This window comes from Erpetoichthys calabaricus, chromosome 7, assembly GCF_900747795.2.
Source record: "Erpetoichthys calabaricus chromosome 7, fErpCal1.3, whole genome shotgun sequence".
NCBI lineage: Eukaryota > Metazoa > Chordata > Cladistia > Polypteriformes > Polypteridae > Erpetoichthys > Erpetoichthys calabaricus.
The window spans coordinates 40,736,747-40,762,146 of NC_041400.2; the positions used below are offsets into that span (position 1 = coordinate 40,736,747).

Below are 25,400 nucleotides of genomic sequence, written 5' to 3' on the forward strand. Positions count from 1 at the left end.
TTATTGTGTGGATTTTTCTCTTGCCGTTCCAGTTTTCCTCATGCGATCTGTGCGTGTCTGGTTAAATGATGACTTTAAACTGAACCAGTATTGGTGTATATGTATGAGAGGGTGCCCTGTGATGGAATAAAAACCCCTGGGCTTGCTCCTGCCTTACATCCAGTGCTGCTGGGATATACACTGACTCTCACAACAGCTAATTGGGAAGGGAAGTGGGTAAGTTTTATAATATGCAATGAACAACTGCAATATATTGCTGTTAAAAATATGTAAATAAAACTGAATATCGCTTTAGTTCAACCCAGTTTGGTGTGAGCAGTTCAACACAACCCAGCGTTGCTGTTACGTGCGTAGGAAGGGACTGACTGTTAACATTACAAAGCCAAGACAAGCCTTCTGACGGCATTAAATACACCTTCAAGTATTTGTAATTAATAATACATTCTGCCAATGTCTCGATTATCTTACCCTACTATTTACATTAAGAATAACAGATAAATGGCAGATGTATTTAATTTCATTAATATTAATCTCTGTGTGCGTGATATATACTTTTTCAAAAATGACAGCGAATAGATTTAATACAGTAGGTAGGCAAAACAAAATAAAAAATACAAAAATGAAAATTCTTCGACAAGTGCTATGTTAGTCTTTCAGGATTCTAAAAATGGATAGTTGCGCATATTTATTATAGTAATTTACGTTAAACGCATAGAGTGTGTTCCATTTCCATTTTATTCTAACTGCAGTTTATTAACACGGTTCTTACAATGTGCTAGGCTCCCAATTGGAAGAAGCGATTAAACACTCCGCCCTTTTAAGAGAACGTCATCAGACGGCGACTCATTGGAACTTTGAACGATTTGTAAGAAGACTAAATGACTTAATAGTGAGCGAATAAATTGCGGTATAGAACGCGTGCATTTGTTGTAGCGTACGAACTGTCAGTGCTCAACATTAAGTACTAAGGTATGTGTTTAGAATATATAAAAAAATGATTAATTCGAGTCTTTTTAAATCACTTCAGTATTACAGTAATATCGAACAATCTGATTGAGAAAGGCTCATTGATGTATTCATAAAAGTAATTACTAAATAATGGAATGCATATATAAATAACTCACTCCTTGAAGAGAACGTCTGTGTTTATGTATTTTAATAAGTTCGGGAGTGTGGAATAAGGATAACGTTATACACAACAGTATTCATTTTCACTTTTAAATGGTTGTATGCAATAAATATTGATTTAAGCGACACGAGACTTGTCCCTGAATTGGCCATTTAAGGTAATTCAGTTAAAGTTACATTAATTGGAGTAAATAGGCTTGGAAGCGAGATTTTATGTGATATTACTGTTAATAATTCAGAATTAAATTAAACAGTTGCTATACCTCGTATGATCTTTATTTCCAGTAAATTATTTTAAAAAAAAGAATAAAATTGTGTAACCCTGCACTTTTAAAGACAAAGATTACAAACGACAAAAATCTATTCAAATCATTTTTAAAACCAGAGGTTTATGAATAGACGCTAATGATTTAGTCAAAATTTTAGCTCGTGAGCTGAATACCGTCTGTCTTCCTATTATGTACTTGTGCACGCTTTCTAATAAAGTTACGATTTTTTCGTAAATTGATCCTTTCTTTGAAAAGCATCAACATATTACGTGGTTCTTAAGTTTTTGCCTCTGTTTCTTTCCAAAAATGTGCTAATGAGATCAAGGTAGTGGTATAGCTTTTTAAAATACTTTTTAATTGCATGTCATTGTTAATTGGCAGCTAGTGACGCAAAAAGATGAAATTAAAAAGAAAAAAGCTGAAATCAACTAAAACATGCGAGTAAAACAAGTAATGCACCGAGTAAAGTTTCATTTATGCTAAAAAGTGTGTCACATTAAATGCTACAATGCTTGTAATGAATAAACTGGCTAAAAATACAACCAAAAGCTAGTATATCAACCCAATGAAAAAGATTTGGGATTCCTAGTCTAGTGCATATGAGGCAAGGCTTATTTTAAATACGTGTGGCAGTGTTCAGAATTATCTTTAGAATGAACAATTTTACTTCACTTAATGTATATTCTCACTCTCTCTCTGTTTTTATATATATATATATATATATATATATATATATATATATATATATATATGTTTGTACAGTGGTGTGAAAAACTATTTGCCCCCTTCCTGATTTCTTATCCTTTTGCATGTTTGTCACACAAAATGTTTCTGATCATCAAACACATTTAACCATTAGTCAAATATAACACAAGTAAACACAAAATGCAGTTTGTAAATGGTGGTTTTTATTATTTAGGGAGAAAAAAAAATCCAAACCTACATGGCCCTGTGTGAAAAAGTAATTGCCCCCTTGTTAAAAAATAACCTAACTGTGGTGTATCACACCTGAGTTCAATTTCCGTAGCCACCCCCAGGCCTGATTACTGCCACACCTGTTTCAATCAAGAAATCACTTAAATAGGAGCTGCCTGACACAGAGAAGTAGACCAAAAGCACCTCAAAAGCTAGACATCATGCCAAGATCCAAAGAAATTCAGGAACAAATGAGAACAGAAGTAATTGAGATCTATCAGTCTGGTAAAGGTTATAAAGCCACTTCTAAAGATTTTGGGACTCCAGCGAACCACAGTGAGAGCCATTATCCACAAATGGCAAAAACATGGAACAGTGGTGAACCTTCCCAGGAGTGGCCGGCCGACCAAAATTACCCCAAGAGCGCAGAGACGACTCATCCGAGAGGTCACAAAAGACCCCAGGACAACGTCTAAAGAACTGCAGGCCTCACTTGCCTCAATTAAGGTCAGTGTTCACGACTCCACCATAAGAAAGAGACTGGGCAAAAACGGCCTGCATGGCAGATGTCCAAGACGCAAACCACTGTTAAGCAAAAAGAACATTAGGGCTCGTCTCAATTTTGCTAAGAAACATCTCAATGATTGCAAGACTTTTGGGAAAATACCTTGTGGACTGATGAGACAAAAGTTGAACTTTTTGGAAGGCAAATGTCCCGTTACATCTGGCGTAAAAGGAACACAGCATTTCAGAAAAAGAACGTCATACCAACAGTAAAATATGGTGGTGGTAGTGTGATGGTCTGGGGTTGTTTTGCTGCTTCAGGACCTGGAAGGCTTGCTGTGATAGATGGAACCATGAATTCTACTGTCTACCAAAAAATCCTGAAGGAGAATGTCCGGCCATCTGTTCGTCAACTCAAGCTGAAGCGATCTTGGGTGCTGCAACAGGACAATGACCCAAAACACACCAGCAAATCCACCTCTGAATGGCTGAAGAAAAACAAAATGAAGACTTTGGAGTGGCCTAGTCAAAGTCCTGACCTGAATCCAATTGAGATGCTATGGCATGACTTTAAAAAGGCGGTTCATGCTAGAAAACCCTCAAATAAAGCTGAATTACAACAATTTTGCAAAGATGAGTGGGCCAAAATTCCTCCAGAGCGCTGTAAAAGACTCATTGCAAGTTATCGCAAACGCTTGATTGCAGTTATTGCTGCTAAGGGTGGCCCAACCAGTTATTAGGTTCAGGGGGCAATTACTTTTTCACACAGGGCCATGTAGGTTTGGATTTTTTTTTCTCCCTAAATAATAAACACCATCATTTAAAAACTGCATTTTGTGTTTACTTGTGTTATATTTGACTAATGGTTAAATGTGTTTGATGATCAGAAACATTTTGTGTGACAAACATGCAAAAGAATAAGAAATCAGGAAGGGGGCAAATAGTTTTTCACACCACTGTATATGTGGAAAAGAAGGTCTGTGATACGGTTTGCATATTTGCAGCTGGAGATCCACAAAGGGAGAAAAAATGAATCACGTATCATAAAGTAGTTTTATTCCTGAGCTTTCAACCCCTGACAGGGGTCTTCATCCGAGGATAATGCTTAGACTTACAAGAATCAAAGGCAATATATAGCTTTCATAGCTGTGTGCTTCTAATACATTGGAGGGCTTCTTGCCAGAAGGTTGTACGAATGGAAGAGAAGGTCTGTGATACGGTTTGCATATTTGCAGCTGGAGATCCACAAAGAGAGATATAAAGAATTCAACGACTGTCTGTATTTCTTTCCGTTTTTTAACGAGAGAACTAGTTTTCAGATTTATATCATTTTTTTTTCTATAACTTGCTTGAACATTCCAGTTGATTTTTTGACTTCTCGGTATCGCAGTTCGTTTGCAGGAGCGATTTATTCGCGCTAATAGGGGACAGAGTCTGCGGGCCGATGGGAGGGGAATACGTGACAGCCGGAGTGGGGAGCTGGGCGGGGCCCTCCACACTCAGGTGCCAGCCTCCGTTCGAATCGGTGTACCTCTCCACACGTTATTGAGCGTATTGTTCCTCTGCTTAGCTAGCGGTACCTACTTGTTTATTGACTTTTAAACTTTCTCCAGTTTCACAACTAAGCTGGCGGAGCCACGGGGGACAGCTATTTTTAAATATAATGTGGCAGCAGTTAGCACTACTTACCCAAAACTCCTGGATTGCAGTGTGTGAGTAGTTTGTACACTCTCCTTGGATGTGTGTTATTTCTTCCCACGTTTACAACATGCAGCTGAAGTTAATGTTGAATTCCTAAGTATATCTTTTAAGGCCGAGTGTAGATGTGTGTCATTAATTATATTGTTTAGTGACCAAAACTGATTTGTTCTTTAGACTCGAAGTTGATCACTTCCAGCAATTCTTTTATAAAAGTAATTAGTGATCAGAAAATCAATTAGTGATTTTTTTATTTAAAACCAGATAGAACCCTGGTTTGTGAGGTGTATAGTGCAGTTTTGTTCATTATTGTATAAGAAATAAATGCCAGCACTAGGGCAAATTTCGACAAGTGCCACTGATGTCTTTTTCAGATTTCAAGATATAAACTACAGGAAAAGACTGAGTGAGTCCAATCATTTAACTTTATGTAAACTGTAGTGGTAGCCAATAAGAGGTATTTAAAACTGAGTAGGGAGATGGAGTTCACACAGTACATTAATATTTTCTCCTAAACATAAATGTTGGCATAGACAGAAGTTGGTCAAGTGTAACATTTATCACAGATTTGCAGGATTAGTACACAAGTGTTGTCAAGAGTATTTACATTTGTAAATTGCCCCAATGTGGGCGGCCATGAGTATGCAGCCAGCACAGGAATGTTGTACCTTCTAAGCTTGTTTCAAGCCTTATACCATTTTCTGGTAGAAATTGTTTATTTGTAAAAAAAAAAAAAATCTTCTTTTGCCATATTTTGCATCATATAATGCTTGAGTAAGCAAACGGAACATTTTTCTTTAGAGTGCATTTTTTGTCTTTGCTGAATGCAGCCAGCTTCTTTTTAATTATAAAACTAATACAAACAAAATGGTATGGGGAGATGATAATTGTAAAATAACCGGTTACCTGTATCTCTGTTTAAATTCAAATTTTTTTCTAGGCAACTACAAAGTATAAGTTCTATGTGGATTGCAATTCTAGCAGTTATGAAATTTTCCTTAAATGAACTCTAGTATTTATCAGCAGTGGAGGAAAAATCAATACTGTAGTGTACTGCTGTATTTTAACACATGTGATATACTAGTAAATTAAGGGCAAGAAGGAGCGTAATGAGAAATACAGTAATCCCTCACTTATCGCGGGAGATAGGTTCCAAGGCCGACCGTGATAACTGAATTTACGCGAAGTAGGGACACCATATTTATTTAATTATTTAACGTGTATTTGGTCGTTTTTAAACCCTCCCTGTATTGTTTACAACCCACCATTTACTCTATTAATAACAGGGACAACTTCTAACCAATATGAAATCGGTAGATAAGTTTACACTTACTGTATAGCAAAGTACACGTAGCTATATATGACGTGATGAATATGCTGCGCAGTAAAAATGATGACGATGAAGGTGATAATCCCCTGAATGCAGTAGCAAGAGCACGTTAATGCTGCATGAGTGAGATGAGACTTCCTGGTTAATGCAGCACTCCGTCGCTGAGCCAATCAGCAGCACACAGGAACTTAACTGCATGCTCTGATTGGGTAGCTTCTCAGCCATCCACCAATAGCATCTCTTGTATGAAATCAACTGGGCAAACCAACTGAGGAAGCAAATACCAGAAGTAAAAAGACCCATTGTCCGCAGAAACCCGCGAAGCAGCAAAAAATCCGCGTTATATATTTAGATATGCTTACATATAAAATCTGCGAAGTCGTGAATCCGCGAAAAGTGAACCGCGAAGTAGCGAGGGATTACTGTATACCATTTTCAAGACGTGTCAAATTGAAATCACGTATCAGGGCAAACTACAACATTTATGGCTTCCTCTCTCTGTTATTATGTAACCTGATTGACTTGGTAGTATTGAGTTCCTGTAATTTGCGGAACGTCATTTAAGTTATTGTTCCATAACTGTCATTCATTATTTAACCAGTCAGCTTTAAAGTTGGCCTCTAACATCAAAGACATAAAGAAGGGACTTGGTGCTCAGATAAGCACATTTTTTGTCCAAGTTCAGAGGATTTAGCATACACTTGTGTGAATAAAGAAGGAAGGTGTATATTTTTCTATAACAAATGGGAAAACTGGATTTTTAGTCTTTCTTTCATGCCCATTTTGGTTTGTAATATCAGAGATTTAATTTAAAGCTGATTGGTTGAAGGTTAATGTTTCTGGAACCACAATGTTAATATTGTTCCAGTAACAAAGGGAAATCTGATAATGTCAGTTTCACTGACTGTGAACCTAGGATTATTCTATCTTGTACAGGTGTTTATGAGATTTTTGTATAAAAGAACCTCAGTTGAATTGTTTGTCAAATGTGACTGTAATGTTCACACCTATCACATCCTGATTGACCAGAGTTCTCTTGTACGTGAAGTAGAAAATCTGGCCTGAGCAGTAAGTAGCAGAAAAGATTATAAATGTAATGAATTATTATTATTATTATTAAAGTCCTTAAAGGAAGTGGATGTAGAGCATCATTCTTCAATATAACATGAAACCTTAAGCAGCATTTTAGAAACAGAGAGTTTTCAACAAGTTTGGTTTTATTGTGAAAATGGAACATTAGGGAAATGGACCTTTAGCACACTAGCATTTAAACACATTATATATTCAAGCATTGTATAATTTATATATATTTTAATGTAAAACATTCTAATCTCCTTCTGTCTCAATGAATGATGGGCCTAGTATAAATATAAAGGCTTATCTCTAGAAGAATCATCAAGTACTGATGTGTGGTGTGTACTCTAAATGAGTATTGTCTGTCTTATTTTGGAAACTGCAGAAAATAATTTTGATTAATTTTCACAATTAAAAGCAAGGGCGGCATGGTGAGGTATTTTTCTGGGTAGTGGTGTTTTTTCCATTTTAAATTCAGACAAATAGAAATAATAAAAGGACATTTATTTGTGGTGTTCCACAGGGGTCAGTGTGCTAGGGCCGCTGCTGTTTTTAATATATATAAATTATTTGGATAGGAATATAACAAGCTGGTTAAGATTGCAGATGATACCAAGCTTGGCGGATTGTCAGATAATCTGTAATCCATTGAATCATTACAGAGGGACTTGAACAGCATACAGGCTTGGGCAGATTTGTGGCAGATAAAATTTAATGACAGTAAATGTAAAGTATTACACATAGGAAGTAAAAATGTTAAGTTTGAGTACACAATAGGAGGTCTGAAAATTGAGAGTACTCCTTACATGAAGAATTTAGGAGTCTTAGTGGACTCAACACTATCAACTTCCAGACCGTGTTCAGAAAACAATTAATAATGCTAATAGAATGTTATGATATATAGCGCGATGTGTGGAGTACAAGTCCAAGGAGGTTATACTCAAGCTTTATAATGCACTGATGAGGCCTCATCTAGAGTACTGTGTGCAGTTTAGTCTCCATGCTACAAAAAGAACAATAGCAGCACTAGAAAAAGTCCAGAGAAGAGTGACTAGGCTGATACTGGGGCTACAGGGGATGTGTTATAAAGAAAGATGAAAAGAGCTGAGCCGTTTTCACTTTAAGCAAAAGAAGATTAAGAGGTGACATGACTGAAGTGTTTCAAATTATGAAGGGAATTAATACAGTGGATCGAAACTGTTATTTTAAAATGAGTTCTTCCAAGAACACAGGGACTCAGTTGGAAACTTACTAAGGGTAAACTTTGCACAAACATTAGGATGTTTTTCTATACACAGAAAACCGTAGACACTTGGAATAAGCTACCATGTAACGTGGTAGACAGAAGGACTTTAGGGACTTTCACAATTAGACTTGATGGTTTTTTTTAGAACTAAGTGGATAGGATTGGTGAGCTTTGTTGGGCTGAAAGTTCAAAGTTTATTGTCATGTGCACAGTAAGGAAACATGTTTCCCTGTACAATAAAATTCTTTCTTTGCTGTCCACACCAAATGGCAAAACCAATGTATAAACATAAATAATAAGTAGCAGATAGATAATAAGTAACAGAGGCAGCATAAAGTATAAAAACAGAATAGAAGTATAAAGTGTAATGTGCAGGTAGGTGTGTGATGGACAAGTCAAATACAGTTGTGTGAAGTAGATAGAATGAGATGAACCGTGATTATAAAATCCAGTCAGTTATTTAGGAGTCTGATGGCCTTAGGAAAGAAAGAGTTCTTTAGCCTGGAAGTCCTGCATTTCATACGTCTATATGTCCTACCTGAGGGTAGAAGTGTGAACAGTTCGTGTTTGGGGTGGGTGGGTTTCCCTGAGGATCAAGGCAGTTCTCCTGCAGACTCTGCAGTTGTAGATGCTCTGCAGAGAGGGCATGGTGATCTTCTCAGCAGTCTTTACCACTCTCTGCAGGCATTTGCAGTCCATAGCAGTAGTGTTGCCGTACCACATGGTAATGCAGCTGGTGAAGATGCTCTCAACAATGCAGCTGTAAAAGTTATCGAGGATCTTAGTTGACATACCAAACTTCCTCAGCCTCCTCAGAAAGTACAGCCGCTGTTGAGCCCTCTTGACCAGCTGTGTGGTGTTAAGTGTCCAAGTGAGGTCCTCACTGATGTAGATGCCCAGGTATTTAATGCTGCTCACTCTCTCCACTTCAAGCCCTCGGATGAACAGGGGCTGGTGAGGTCTCCTCTCCTTCCTCATATCCACTATCATCTCCTTCATCTTGTCTGTGTTGATGGTGAGGTTGTTGTCCTCACACCATGACACCAGACTGTCCACCTCCCTCCTGTAGACCACCTCATCCCCGCCAGTGATGCGTCCACTCATCTAGATTGTTCTAATTTTCTAAATGTGTTGCAGTATTGAATCTCAGAACTTAATATACAGTATTACAAATAATTAAGAAAATTTTCAGTTAGATGTTGCATTGTATTCCTACAGTATATCCCTTGTAGTGTAATTTTAATAATATTGTAAAACAAAACACCAGTCATGTCATGGCCTATGTTTTTGGTTAACACTGTATTATAGTGGCTCCAGCAATTCTAACTCCCACAACTCTTAGATCAGTTAGATAGCAAATCTGTTTTTTTTTCCCCCTTGGGATTAATAAAGTATCTATCTATCTATCTATCTATCTATCTATCTATCTATCTATCTATCTATCTATCTATCTATCTATCTATCTAAAAAATGTCTAAATCTATTATGTCTGCACATACAACTAAGTTTTTATAAATTCTGAATATTGATTTGTTTGTTCATCTGTTTATCCAGTCACTCAAGCTAAATAATTTAGTGTGATATTGCTTTTTCATAGACAAGCCTGGTACGTGTTTTGTTTCCAGTTTATTTATTTATTAATTAATTAAAACAAGTATTCTTGATCCAAACATTAAATTTTTCCTAGTCATATGTGGAGCCTGTGCTGGCCCGAGCTCACTTCACATAGGCCATTGTGACATCACACTGAGAAATATAGCACTTACCATTGTACTAATGATAAACCTGTACCCAAAGCTTTATTTCACTGACATTTTCAAACACTCATTTTAATTTTTTGGATTTGTTTTGTGGACATACTTTCTTTTTGCAAAATGAAGTTAGAAGTGTACCAGACTGCATGCAGAGTTCAAGTACTTATTTGGCAACTTTGAATCTTTCATCTGCCATTTGCAGAAACAAGTAGTCTGTACAGTGTTAATATGAAAAAGCAGCAGGAAGAGCAAATAGCACCACAGTTATTTGCTCCATCAGTTATGTGGAAATGTATGCAAATATCCATTGCTTTTGTTTGATGTGATGATTGTTAACGTAGCACCTCCATAGAGTTCTTGCATGAACTTGAAAAGACACCTGAAAGCAGGTTGTCAGACTTGTTCTGACGCCCTAATGCTTATGAAAAATGTTCCCTAAAATGCACCGATTATTATGCTTCCATTTTTGTTTTCCTATTACTTGGATTTCCTCTTATGTTTTATTTTTCAGTAACATTAGTCTAAATCCCATCAAAACCAAATAGACAATTTTTTTCTTCATGTCTAACCTGTACAAAAGCATGCCAAGTTCACTTTAATTATTAGTATTCATTCATTAGAATCTTATTTCTTATAGCTTGTGACCTGCAAGGTTCACCTGAAAAAACATAATGTTATTTGAAACGTTACAATTTTTCCTGCCCCTGATGATTAATATAATAATGAGTATACTTGATATATGACTAGGACTTTGATATTTAAATCTTAAAAACATTTTATGCAATAATAGTGTGCGCTGGCCAGTGAAATTTTAAATTTAGAGTAAGTAATTTTTGTTTTTATCTTGTCCTTCTAGAAAAAATTATTTAAACTGGATTAGATCTTCAGATGATGCATTAATACATGTGTAAAGATCATTTTAATAATGTTCATGTAATTTATTTAAGAGAATGACAGTATGAATTTTGATCCCAGTATCATTATGTTAATTCATTTGTACTGATCTGCATTTTTTTTTTTTTTTTGGCTGGGTTTTGAACTTGCTTTCTCCATTACGGAGTGAATTCACTTATTTCACCTGTGTAAACCTTAAAAGAAAGACTACAACACTGAATGAGACTGCATTCCCTTACAAGACACACTCTTTTCCACTCTTACTTTCATATGGCAAAGTTTGAGTCTTTAATTCTGTTACAACACAATGTCCTTTGAATGTGAGAAGTAACTGATAAGTTTGTCTTTATGCTATAAGTTTTGGCTAATATCTGCTGAGATGTTTATCATGTTCTTGCGTACTTGCAGAAGTCAATATTTTATTAGTTTGCCAGCTCTGCTTTAGTATTATTGTTTTGATGCCCATAACAAATTTTTAATGCTTATTTTTCAATAAATTCATTGTTTTCTACAGATTCCAACAATTGTAAGAAATGGCATCTAATCCTCCTGGACAGGGTATGTTATAAAATAATACTTTTAAAAGCTGCAAACTGTTTAGCTGTTTTGATTTTTTTTAAATTCAGCACCACTTGATATAAACAATTTAACATTTCTGGTCTTTGCTTCTGAGAGTTCTTTAATATGTTCTTGCGCTTATGATTTTATGTGCTCACAGAAATGACATAGTTATTTTGTTACTTTGAGTAATAATAGGCAGAGCAGAAATATTATAAACCATTGTAAGTGTGCAAAAATAAAATTAAAAAAAAATCGTTATAATGATAAGTTTTTTAATTTAAAGGAGAACAGAAATAACATGTTCCTAGGTAGCTAGCAGTCTAATGTTTGGAGAAGAGTTTCACATTGAATGGACATGGATATGGATAAGATGCATTGCTCTTTTAGGTGTGTTGAATATTCTTGTGTAACAAGCTGAAGTAGAAAGTAAAGCTCTCTAAAGCTTTTGTGCCTTTTATTTCCTATACAATGCACAGATTATGTAAAGATTACCACTGGTTTCCTCTACCCAAGTTTTCCTGTATTTGTGCCCTGGTGGAAAAGATCAAGAGTGTTCCACTAGACTGGAACCTTTGTACTTCTGGTCTGATTATATTATTTGTTTTATCAGGACATGGCAGTGGTTTCCTTCACACTTTCTCTAGTTCTCAAGCCTAAACTATTTCAGTCACTCTTTGCTTTGGCTATGTCTTATTTTTCCAACAGGCAATGTATTTTTTTGCATTCTTAATTAACCTAATCTCCATAATGATCAGTAGGAGGTGTTCAGCAAGTAAACAAATTAAGAAGGAAGACTTTGGTATTAAATTCTAGCATACATAATGCATATACTTGTATTACTGTTATTCATTGTTATTTTATTTCTCTCCTCTCTCCCTGCCCACCAAGAGCTTTTTGTCATCTCTTTTTATAGTGGAGAAATAGGTTAAATAATCTTCTAGAAAGGAATTTGACTAAAAACCCATTTTCTGCCTTCTGTTATTATGTTATGAGACTCTGATTACGGCACTCCCCTGGGTGCCTTGTCTGCTGTCTCAGTGTATGCTCCGACTGCAGTGAGTGATGTCTCGGCGAGGGAGACATTTTATTTGCAGCTTCACTCAGTGGTTGATGGGTGTCCGCGAGATGACACTCCTCAGGTCATGGGAGACTTCAATGCAGGCACTGACAGGGCTGGCAATGAGGATTGTCTCAGTCCCCATGGGTCTGGTGACCATGGTGAAAGTGGCTCCATGTTCCTTGACTTTACAAAAGATCAGGGGCTGCGAATCACTGGATCCTGGTTCCAGCGCCCAGAACCGCATCGTTGGACTTGGTACTCCAGTACTGGTGGTGCAGTGAAGGAGATCGATCACATCCTCGTAGGCAGACGCTGGAGGCTCTTGCAAAACTGCCGGATCTACAGAAGTGCTCAGTTTGTGAATGCTGACCACAGACTTGTTGTTGCTACTCTTAGGATCCTGCTTTGGTCCAGTAGGTTTCCACCTACTAGGAAAATGAGCCTGGACTTGGCCAGGCTCCAAGACCAGGCTGTTTCTGGGGAGTTTGCACATAGTTTGTGTGAGGAACTTGCAGATTTGGGTACGACTGCTGATCCTAATGTGATGTGGAAGACCTTCCGTGACAAGACCCTGAAGGTTGCTAGGGGTTGTGTTGGTGTTACCGATGTTCCCAGAAAGAGGTGTTTCATCTTGCAGGGCACCCTGGACATCATCGAGAGGAGTCGCAGCGCACGGCTCAATGGTAACTCTGGGCTGTACCGGGAACTGAGAGGGACGGCTGCGAGGGCTCTGAGGGCAGATAAAGAGGCGTTTGTTAGAGGAATCTGTGAGCAAGTGACACACCATCTGTGGTCTAGCGACCCACGTCCTGCTTACAGAGGAATCAAAGCACTACGTACATCTGAATCTGTTACTCGGAGAGTCGTAGTCAGGGCAGCTGATGGAACGGTCCTTACGGATGACACTGCAAGTTGTGACCTGCTGGGCTGGCTACTTTGAGTAGTTGTTCAAAGCTGATCCTCCGGCTAGGACGTTGGATATCTCTGGGTCCACGGTTCTTGAGGCTGATCCTCCAGTTAGCTGCGAACCACCCAGTCTCACTGAGATTGCACAGGTGGTGAACCGACTGAAAGGGGGGAAAGGCTGCAGGGATCTGTGGTTTCCGAGGTGAACTTCTCCAGGCTGGTGGTAAGGCTGTCCTCCTGGCATTGCAAGCAATCTTTGCTTCCATTTGGGAAACTGGCATCATCCCAACTGACTGGTAAACGGGACTTGTCGTCCCTATCTGGAAAGGGAAGGGTGATCGCCTGGATTGCAGCAACTACAGGGGGATAACACTGCTCTTGGTGCCGGGTAAGGTCCTTACTAGGGTCATCCACAATAGGAATCCTTGATCACTTGCTCACCTACCAGCGACCAGAACAGTCTGGTTTTAAGCCTAAGAATTCTACCATTGACCGCATCCTGGCACTGAGGGTTCTCATGGAGTGCAAATGCGAATATCGACAGAGTTTCATTACAGCCTTTGTCGATTTTTGTAAATCGTTCGACTCCGTTGATCAAGCTGCCCTGTGGGACATCCTGAGGGTTCGCGTGACCCTCGAGGTTGCTGGATATCATGGCCGGCCTGTACACTGGTACTGTGAGTGCTGTGCAGAGTGGAGGCAGAACCTCTGTGTTTTTCCCAGTTCATTCTGGGGTTCGTCACGGGTGTGTTCTTGCACCTACTCTGTTCAATGCTTGTATGGACTGGGTGTTGGGCAAGGTCATGAGATCCTAGCAGCTGTGGGGCATCTGTTGGTGAACAAAGATTCACAGATCTTGACTTTGCTGATGATGCTGTGATCTTCGTGGAGTCAATGGAGGCTCTGATCGGGGCGCCCAAGAGACTGAGTGAGGAGTCTGAGTGTCTGGGCTTGCAAGTGTCCTGGATAAAAACCAAGATCCAGGCTTTTAGTGATCTCTTGGGCACAGCCATCAGCATTGTGTCTGTTTGCAGAGAGAGTGTTGACCTTGTCGAGAGGTTTACGTACTTTGGCAGTGACATTCATATCTCTGGTGACTCTTCCTGTGAAGTCAGTAGACGGATTGGGAGAGCATGGGGGGTCATGAGGTCACTGGAAAGGGGTGTATGGTGTTCCCGATATCTATGCAAAAGGACGAAGGTCCAAGTCTTTAGAGCCCTGGTGCTTCCTGTCTTTCTATATGGTTGCGAGACATGGACTCTATCCAGTGACCTGAGATGAAGACTGGACTCCTTTGGTACTGTGTCTCTCCAGAAAATACTTGGGTACCGTTGGTTTGACTTTGTGTCGAATGAGCGGTTGCTCCTGGAGTCCTGAATGAGGCACATTACCTGCATTGTGAGGGAGGATCGGTTAAGGCACTACGGCCATGTGGTGCATTTCCCCAAGGGTGACCCAGCTCGTAATATCCTCATTGTTGGGGATCTGAATGATTGGACCAGGCCAAGGGGTCGCCCATGTTACACCTGGCTGCGGCAAATAGAGGGTCATTTCAGGAGGGTGGGATTGGACCGCGTGTCTGCCTGTGGGGTTGCCAACTGGGATCCTGAGTTATTTCCTCATGTAGTGGGTACGGCAACGCACTGTACCAGTGCATGCTCCCCAACTTGTTAGAATGGAAGAGAGGGCGTGGAAGCACCCAGAGAGCTGCTCCATCTGAAGCTTTACCTTGAACAGCAGCCAGAATAGAACACTTATTTATTTGCTGTGGTACTTCTGTATACTTTCCTGAAGTCATGTGATTAGAAGGCATAGTTCTTGTATCTTTTTTTCATTGCCCAAGAACAGAAAGAAACAGCAGAAAAAGCTCCAAGGCATCTGGACTTCTTCATTCTCAATTTCATATGTTCTTTTGTACTCGCAATATGTTTTACATCAAATGATAGCGCAGACAGATACTTTATTGCACCTGTACGTCTGCTTTGCTCAGAGTAATTGAGCACCTGTGTAACTGAAAATTATTTATATTGTCACGCTTGGGTCACAGATTTGCACAGAGACACAGGAAGTTATAGAAAAGAAAGGAACTTTATTCAAAACACTGCAAACAAACATTTGTCTCTTTTCAAAAGTTTAAACGTGCTCCATGACAAGTCAGAGATGACAGTTCCCCCAGGAGCAGAGAATGTCTGAGAGAGAGAGAGAGAAGGAGAAGCAAGCAATCAATTTAACAAAACTGAAAGAAGCCCTTGCAGGCTTTTTAAGAAGGCGGAGCATCGCGCGAGAGGCATATTACGTGACAGAGCCGGCCAGAAGGGAAAGGAGGAATGTGAAGGTAGTCTGTCCATGTTTCTTAAGGGTTTTCCCAGGAACGTCTGTATACTCTGGGGGTGCGATCAGCTCCGCAGCTCACACCCCCTCCCTCAGCTTTATTCACGTTTCTGTGAATCAAGCGATCTTCCAGACCAGGTTCAAACAGACGTGACAGGACATCAGCATTAATATGCTCAGAGCCAGGTCGATGCCTGACTACAAAACTGCAAGGTTGTAATCCCAAGAACCATCTCATGAGACGGGAGTTTGTATCTTTTTGACGATATAACCATTGAAGTGGAGCATGATCAGTTACTAATGTGAACTTTTGTCCCCATAAGTAATAACGTAGCGCTTCTATAGCACATTTAATCGCCAAACATTCTTTCTCAATAGTTGAATAATTGCGTTCTCTGGGGAGTAATTTCCTACTCAAGTATGTGATAGGGTGTTCTTTCCCCATCAAAAACCTGGGATAGGACTGCGCCTACTCCGAATGCACTTGCGTCCGTCTGTAGTATAAAATCTTTAGAGAAATCAGGATTTCGCAACACTGGATAAGAAGACAGAGCTTTTTTTTAGATCTGAGAAGGAACGTTCGCAAGGTTCTGTCCAAATAATAGGGCGTTTTTTTCTTCCTTTAGTAAGCTCTGAGAGAGGAGCAGCTCTATTTGTGAAGTAAGGGATGAATCTTCTGTAGTAACTCGCTAGCCCCAGAAAAGCACGTACCTGTTTCTGCGTTTTAGGATGTGGGTAAGCGAGCACCTCCTCTATTTTCCTTAATTGTGGACGAAGTAAACCCCTGCCCATGGAGTAACCTAGATAATGAGTCTCAGACATACCTAGTTTACATTTCTTAGGGTTAGCAGTCAATCCAGCTTGTTTCAGGCTATCAAGGATAGCCTGGAGACATTCTAAATGCGAATTCCAATCATTGCTGAAAATCACCATATCATCAAGATACGCCCCAGAATATTCAGAATGTAGACGCAGTATCTGATCCATCATTCGCTGAAACGTTAGAGGGGCTCCATGAAGAGCAAACGGGAGTCTTGTAAATTCATAAAGTCCATCAGGAGTCGCAAATGCTGTTTTCTCACAACTGTCAGCCTCTAGAGGCACCTGCCAATAACCCTTTGTGAGGTCTAGCGTGGAAATATAGGTCGCCTGACCCAGTTTTTCCAACAGCTCGTCTACTCGGGGCATTGGGTAAGCATCAAATTTAGAAACCTTATTCAAGCGCCTAAATCGATACAGAAGCGAACCGAACCGTCTTGCTTGGGAACTAACACGACCGGACTACACCAGTCACTTTTACTTTCTCGAATTACACCTAGCTCCAGCATCTTCTTGACTTCTTCGCGCACAATATTTGTTCGTGCTTCCGGGATTCGAAACGGCCGCATCTGTACCTGAACACTGGGTTCAGTGGTGATTTTATGTTCTGCTAAATTAGTGACGCCTGGCAAGTCTGAAAAAACATCATTGTTCTGTTCTATCAAGGTTAATAATTCTGTCTTTTGTGAATCAGTCAAATCGTTACCAATAGTAACATCAGTCTGAGAAACAGCAGCCAAGGAAATGTAAAACCCTTGTCGGTCGTGCCATTTCTTTAAGAGATTAATGTGTAAAATTTGGAATGGTTTTCGCCTGCCTGGTATTCTAACCTTGTAATTTACTGGTCCCATATGCTCCTCGATAATTGCCGGGCCCTGCCTTTAGCTAGGAATTTGTATGGGTCAGACGGTACCAGTACTAAAACACGATCGGCAGGTTTGAATTCGCGAAGCTGACGGCGTCTATCGTAAAGACGTTTTTGTGTTTCCTGTTCTCGTTGTTGATGCTCCACAGCAATAGAAGAAAGTCTAGAAATTCTATCTTGTAAGGAAACTACCCGCTCTGCAAAACTCTCCCCAAGAGATGTTGTTTCATGTCCTATCCATTCCTCTCGTACAACATCTAGGATGCATCTTGGGCGCCTGCCAAATAACAGCTCGAACGGACTCAAACCAGTGGATGCTTGCGGCGATTCCCGCACCGCGAACATAACAAAAGGCAGGACAGTGTCCCAAGTTGTGGGATCATTATGAGCAACTCTTTTGATCATTTGTTTTAAGATCTTGTTAAACCGTTCAGTCAACCCATTAGTCTGTGGATGGTAAACGGTGGTGCCCAATTTCTTAATAGCGAATCTATTACACAATTGTTTCATCACACGAGAAGTAAAAGGTGTGCCTTGGTCAGTCAAAATTTCCATGGGAATGCCAGTACGAGTAAAAATCACGCACAGAGCTTTGGCTACAGTGGAGGAGTTGGCCTTTTTCAAAGCAGCTACTTCTGGATATCGCGTTGCATTGTCAACTAACACCAGCATATATTGGTACCCATTCTTAGTCTTAGGCAAAGGGCCTACAATATCTAATCCCACCCTTTGAAAGGGGACATCCAAAATAGGCATAGGACAAAGGGGAGCCCGAGGAGGTTTATAAGCGGAGACGATCTGACAGTCAGGACATGAAGTACAGAACCGTTCAACATCTTTTCCCATATTCAGCCAATAAAATCGTTTTGATAACCGCTCTCTGGTCTTATCAGCCCCCAGGTGCCCTCCCAAGATGTGAGAGTGGGCCAGCTGTGTAAGAATTTCCCTATCCACCTCAGGTACAATTAGCTGCTCAATAAATTCCCCCATCAAATGGTCTGTAATCACTCTGAAAAGACAACCGTCTTTTTCTAGAAAGTGTGGCGTTTTCAAGCCCCCCGTTATCGCGCTCTTGGTAATAGGAGTCACTAGCAGTGTGAGCCTGTTTAAATGCATATTCTAATGAGCCATCCGCATGCTGCAAGCGCACAAAACCCGGCTGCTCGCTAGTACTCGGTTTGGGTTCGGAGGCATTTGCAATCTGAGAAATTGTGGGGGGTGTCTCCCTCAGACTCACTGGAGAGATCGGGTTCAATATCTAATCGGGGTTCTAGATTTTTCCCAACCGCCACTAGTTCCCCTTCTTCCTCCACCCGACTAAGCTCAACAGGTGACTTGATGACTGGTGAGCGATGTTCAGCCATTAGTCTAGGAAAAAGGGCATTTCTTCTGCCTATCAGCAAAGGCCAAGGGCATGAGTCAGAAACAGCAGACCAAACTTTAAAGTGACGACCCTTATAAGTTAAAGGAAGAAGTAATGTCTCATAGTCTTTAACATCTCCATGTACACAACATATTTTTACAGTCTCAGTGTTACTGTGGTATTTGTCATCAAGACAGTTGCATCTGACAACACAAAGGTCACTGCCTGAGTCCAACAACACTGTCATCTCGTGGTCCCCGAACTTCACCGAGAAAAATAAGCCAGCTTTCCTTTTTGACGGATCCGGAATATTTGAGCAACAAACCTCCGCTGCGCCAACTTCCATTGATTGAGCTGGAGACAGGCGACAATCTTTCACCAAGTGACCGGGTTGGTCGCACCGGAAACATCTTCGTTCAGCACCACTGCCGAAATATCCTTGGCGACGGCTACGGCCGCATTCTCCAGAAGCAGGCATCTCATTCGTAACTGCACTAACTGCATTCCCTGGAGGCCTTCTCGACGAAATCCGATGGTCAGTTGCTGAAGGTTGATGATGTTCAGGTCTACGGTCACGTTGACGAGAACGCCCCGAGCGGTCTCTCGGAGGTTGTAACATAGCATACGGGGCACTGAACCCACCGCTTTTTCTCCAAGCGGTCTGCGAGCCTTCCAACCGTTGAGATATAATCGTCAGTGATTCAAGATTATGACGAAGAAACTCATCTCGTAGAGGTGCAGGTATCCCGAACAGTACTATGTTCATAACAACCTTTTCAACGATGCACTCCATCTTATCTCCCTCAAACCAGTAATGCACTTTATGAATCAAATCTTGTATTTGTGCACGGATGGAACCGTCCATATTCAGTCTCCAGTCGTAAAGTGCAAAACCTTTAGACAAAAATGTTGTGGTTTTACGCAAAAGAACTTGCTCCTTCAAAAAACCATAATCGCCAAGCTTATCAGCAGGTACATTTCGTAATGAAAGTAGGGCGTCACCAGATAAAAAAGGGGTGACGATAACAGACCAGTGACGTTTGTCCCATCCCAACAAAGTCGCCACTTGCTCAAAAGCCAAAAGAAACATCTCTGGGTCATCAGAAGGACCCATCTTCGTCAGCACATTCTTAGCATTGTCCGGGAGCGGAGGCAGAGGTGGAGGAGGATCATCCTCCTGATCGTAAGGGAGCGGAATATGCTGGGCGATTTGTAAAATTTATTCGGTTTCCAACTGTGCATCCATCTGTGCAACCACTCCTGGTACCACCTGTCACGCTTGGGTCACAGATTGAGACACAGGAGGTTGTAGAAAAGAATGGAACTTTATTCAAAACACTGCAAACAAACATTTGTCTCTTTTCAGAAGTTTAAACGTGCTCCATGACAAGTCAGAGATGACAGTTCCCCCAGGAGCAGAGAATGTCTGAGAGAGAGAGAGAGAGAGAGAGAGAGAGAGAGAGGGAAGGAGAAGCAAGCAATCAATTTAACAAAACTGAAAGAAGCCCGTGCAGGCTTTTTAAGAAGGCGGAGCACCGCGCGAGAGGCATATTACGTGACAGAGCCGGCCAGAAGGGAAAGGAGGAATGTGAAGGTAGTCTGTCCATGTTTCTTAGGGGTTTTCCCAGGGGCGTCTGTATACTCTGGGGGTGCGAACAGCTCAGCAGAACACAATATTTTTATTTTAATTGATCACCAAAAATTAACCTGCTTCTTTTAGAACACAGAATGAAAAATATCTTTATATTTTTTGCATTTGTTTTAGTAGTGTTTCCATCCTTTATATTTGAGTATTGGAGAAATAACATAGTAGTCAGGACTGCTGCATGGGGTAAGGTGACGATCCAATTGCCTCAAGTGTGGCACCTCAGTAAAGGAGGCATTTTCATGTGTAGCAATTTATATATAATATATACTGTATATGTGTGTGTGTGTGTATATGTTAACTTTACAAAATTAGAATACAAAAAAATAAGAGTTGAGTAAGAACCGCGATAATTAAATACATATGCTGCTGCTTATTTATATTTTACTTTGACAAACTGTGAGAAATATTTTCATTATAAATGTTTAAATATCTCTTACAGCATAGAAGCAAAAAGCTACATAGTATCAGTGCTTGTTATTGACACTAAGTTTCCTGATTTTTCACATATCACATTGTGTATATACTGATTGTCATTTTGTTAATTTCTGGAATGCTAATAAGGTGTCAGACATGCATACAATTTCTGTTAAATTTCTCTAATTTTTGCACCGCACAAGTTTACTTGAAAAGAGCTGGTATCTGTTTCGGGTCAGGGGTTAAACAGAAGAGGTATAAGTGATACATTTTTATTATTTTTAATGCCTTTTTCTGTTTTATTGATTTAAAGCTAATCTTTAAAATTTTTTCATACATTTTCCCTAAATAAACTTGTCTCTCATTCTCCTCCATAAGACAAAGGTTGATGATCAGGTGTGATGCCAGTTCAGTTTATTTATTTATTATTTTTCTGTTCTTCCGAGGACGCACTGTATTATGGGATTGTTGTATCATGAATCATTTATAGTGTAGATGAAGTGGCAAAAATACGTCCTGCCTCAGGCGGCATTCTTTAACGTGTAGACCTTGATAGTAGTGTATTCAGTGAGTCTTGCATTATCTTTTGCTAAATCCAGGCAATAGGGTGCCCTGTACTATTTAGAGAGAATTATATTAACACTAAGAAGAATAATTCAAAACATGTTTTTTTTGCATATGGCAGTCTCTTACTCATGTTATCTTCAGCAAGTACTTTTTATAGCAATCTTTGAAACAGTCTGGCTTCTAAAAGTACTTTAATAGAAATGTCTTTTATTGTACTACTTTTACTATTCTTTCTTCCATTTCTTCCTTCTCCTGTTTGGTGAAGATAGGAAGTTTAATTATGCTTATTTGATAGAGTATGTACTATATAATTGTAGTTGGTTTACTACTAAATCTTTTGCTTACTGTATCTGTAGTGAGTTCTGAATTACTTTGTGGTGCATTGGTTTATTTAGTCATTAATTGGCCTGCTGCAGGTATTTTTCCCTACATGCTCTTCTATTGGAGTATCCAAGCACAGCTGCAGTATTCTAGGATATCTCAATTTAATCTAATTATGATCTCCAGTTAACTAATTATGTGACCTCTAAAAGCAATTGTCCAGTTATGATTTAGGTGTGTTATAAAGGTTGGTGAATACTTATGCAGTCAATTGTTTTGTGTTTATGTTTCTAATTAATTTAGATCTGTTTGCAAATTCTGTTTCTCTTTGACATTAAACAGTCTTTTTCAGTTGATCACTGTTAAAAAAAGCCAAATTTAATCCACTGTGATTAAATGTTGTATAATAATAAAATGTGAAAATGTTCATTGTAATTGTGAACAACAAAATGCTTATAAATTACTACTGAGCCTGGAAACTTTTTAAGTCTAGCATCTGTTAAAGAAAGGGAAATACAGCAATTGTCTACTACAGTAAAATAAACATTTGTCTCGTCAAAACAGACAGTTACCTGGAACTACCAAACTGTTGCACACAATATAAATATTTGTCACATTTTATGCCTCTAATGGGACATTGCTCATTAAACATATAGACATTAAACTTGATATATCCGTGCAATTCAATGTCTTGGAGAAATGCTATTAAAAATGTTCTGCTTATACTCATTCATCCTTTATCCAAACTTATGACCCATTGTAGGTTCAAAAAGGGAATGATTTACAGAGTTTGTGAAATGTAAAGAATGCATTAATGATAAGACTCAGTGAGTCCAAGTCTGATAAAAGGTGTTAAATCTGCAGGAAGAAAAAATAAAGTATTAACTTGCATTTTTTTATATAGAGGAATTTCTGACATTAGCGGTTTTGTTTTCCTTCTAATAGTTGCTTTTTTTAAGTGCACTCCATAAAGTTGTTTGTGTTGTTTAGTTATATTATTTTTGTATAATAATCCAATATGGACAATGGTCCTCTATCCTATGGCCTTTATAATTTTCTTCTTGCTCAACAGTTTTTGTGTGGCTAAAAGCAATACATCCCCATCTCTAAAAAGTTATGATTCTCCTTCAAATCTTGCCAGAGGGCAGAAATAACATAAAAGCCCTTTAGAACGGTCTGAGACCATTGAAGTGCCTTAAGAGCCAAATGAAGCGTTGGCTTTTTCTGAAGCTTGATAACAAGGTTGTGTGCTTTTTTTTTTTTTTTTTGTTTTGCAGGTTACAGAATGAAAAGCCCACATTGACACATCAGCATTTATGGAGTATAAAAATAAATGTTCTAGTTTTGAGCCGACTGGTAATAGAAAAGGAATAGTTATGTATGACGTTATAAAAATGATGCGCTATGATGCACTGGATCTTCATAAAACCATTGTTTTATAAGTATATGTGCTTTTAGAGACTTTCCAGGATGTGTCATTATTCACAATAACCTCGGTGCTAAAGGATAGTGTTGAATGACGCTGTACTAATATATACAGAAACAAAGGTTTTGTGCTTTTTTTTTTTTTTTTTTTTGTAGTTTCAACATCAGAGAGTACTTGAGTCAGTTCCTTCTAATTTATTGATTTTAAATTTTTCTTTTTGTGTAGCCTAATTAACCACAGCTACTGAACCAAACAAAATTTGATTATGTAAAATTTCACACACATTCTAATCTAGTAACTAATGTAAAGAAGGGCAGGGTTAAAATCTGCAAATAAAACAATTAACCTTTTTAAGTAGTCCATTTTTATTAAATGTCAAAGTGTACATAGTTTCTTTTATGCTGGTTTATCATCATGTTAATTTCACCCAAACAGAGCTATAGATTATAAACATTTAATATTTAGTACTAAACTAAATAATTCTATTGAGATTAAACATATAACAAATGTAGTACAGCTGCCAACAGATATATTTTTGTGATGTGTTCATTGCTTGCCTAAATACCAGAGGGATTACATCTTCCCCTTATTCACACCCCTGAGCATTTGCCAAACCGAAGAGGAATTACAACAAAAATATAGTAGTACAGTAATCCCTCCTCCATTGCGGGGGTTGCGTTCCAGAGCCACCCGCGATATAAGAAAATCCGCGAAGTAGAAACCATATGTTTATATGGTTATTTTTATATTGTCATGCTTGGGTCACAGATTTGCGCAGAAACACATGAGGTTGTAGAGAGACAGGAACGTTATTCAAACACTGCAAACAAACATTTGTCTCTTTTTCAAAAGTTTAAACTGTGCTCCATGACAAGACAGAGATGACAGTTCAGTCTCACAATTAAAAGAATGCAAACATATCTTCCTCTTCAAAGGAGCAAACAAATCAATAGTGCTGTTTGGCTTTTAAGTATGCGAAGCACCACGGCACAAAGCTGTTGAAGGCAGCAGCTCACACCCCCTCCGTCAGGAGCAGAGAGAGATAGAGAGAGACAGATAAAAAAATCAATACGTGCTCTTTGTGCTTTTAAGTATGCGAAGCACCGTTCAGCATGTCGTTTCAGGAAGCAGCTGCAGCTGCACAAAATATAGCAACGTGAAGATAATCTTTCAGCATTTTTAGACGAGCGTCCGTATCGTCTAGGTGTGCGAACAGCCCCCCTGCTCACACCCCCCTACGTCAGCGCAAGAGAGAGAGAGAGAGAAAGTAAGCCGGGTAGCTTCTCAGCCATCTGCCAATAGCGTCCCTTGTATGAAATCAACTGGGCAAACCAACTGAGGAAGCATGTACCAGAAATTAAAAGACCCATTGTCCGCAGAAACCCACGAAGCAGCGAAAAATCCGCGATATAAATTTACATATGCTTACATATAAAATCCGCGATGGAGTGAAGCCGCGAAAGGCGAAGCGCGATATAGCGAGGGATTACTGTACAGCATAAAAATATACTATGTATAACCAACACATACTATGGACTATAAACTGTTAGTTTTTACACTTGTATATAATGCAATGTGTTAACTGTGCAGTTTTTAGTACCAATAAACATGTATCACAGCCAAAATTGAATTGTAAATCTGAAACCTTCTCAATTAACCAAAGGATCTCAAAATCTTTAAAAAACACATACACACGTTTTATGGATTCCAATATACATACTAAAGTATAAAATAAGTTTCTTAGCCATTTGTCTTAAATAGCACATGATTCTCTGCCTTCCACTCTCTAGATAAACAGTCGGCTATCTTTCACAAATATTATTTTTATATAATCCATGAGTGACACAGCTGTAGTCCTTCAAACACATTTGCTAATGCCCTACAATTATATAATGCAAGGTGCTTGCCCCAGCTCTTACAGGAGCTTTTTAGCATAATGCATCAGATAAGCATTCAATTTGTAGACTTAGTTCAGCTCTCCAATATCCAATAGTGGCCTCATGACAACTAAGCTAAACTGTTCACTTTTTAATTCCCAGAGTATACCTAGTTGAAGCATCAGCTTAACCTCTCCTGTGACTGATGCTGCACTGAAGCTCAGTTATTGTGATGTGTTCAGTGAGGCAGGAATTGAAAGAAAATGCCTTATTTTTCTTGACTTGCACAGTATTTCAAGCTTTTTCGAAAGCGTTTCTGGTGAAAGCTGTGGTTTCACTGCTACTCAGTTTTCAATGCATACATTTACTTCTGCCCAGTGAGGTGAGTGTTCATATAATTCTTAAAGTATGCAGAACATTTGGTAGAATC

At 39.1% G+C, this 25,400-nt stretch overlaps 1 protein-coding gene across 2 annotated transcripts in view; it reads left to right on the plus strand.

Moving 5' to 3' along the window:
• The first annotated feature begins 814 nt into the window (after nt 1-814).
• The window catches only part of inip (ints3 and nabp interacting protein), a 44,774-nt gene continuing 20,188 nt past the window's right edge, over nt 815-25,400 (plus strand). Inside the window, exons 1-2 of one of the 2 annotated variants that reach the window (XM_028804803.2) lie at nt 815-969; nt 11,327-11,370. In XM_028804803.2, the coding sequence (XP_028660636.1) occupies nt 11,346-11,370 (25 nt within the window). In that variant the 5' untranslated portion in view covers nt 815-969; nt 11,327-11,345. The remainder of the gene's footprint in view (nt 970-11,326; nt 11,371-25,400) is intronic. The other variant, XM_051929539.1, reaches the window with a different exon arrangement.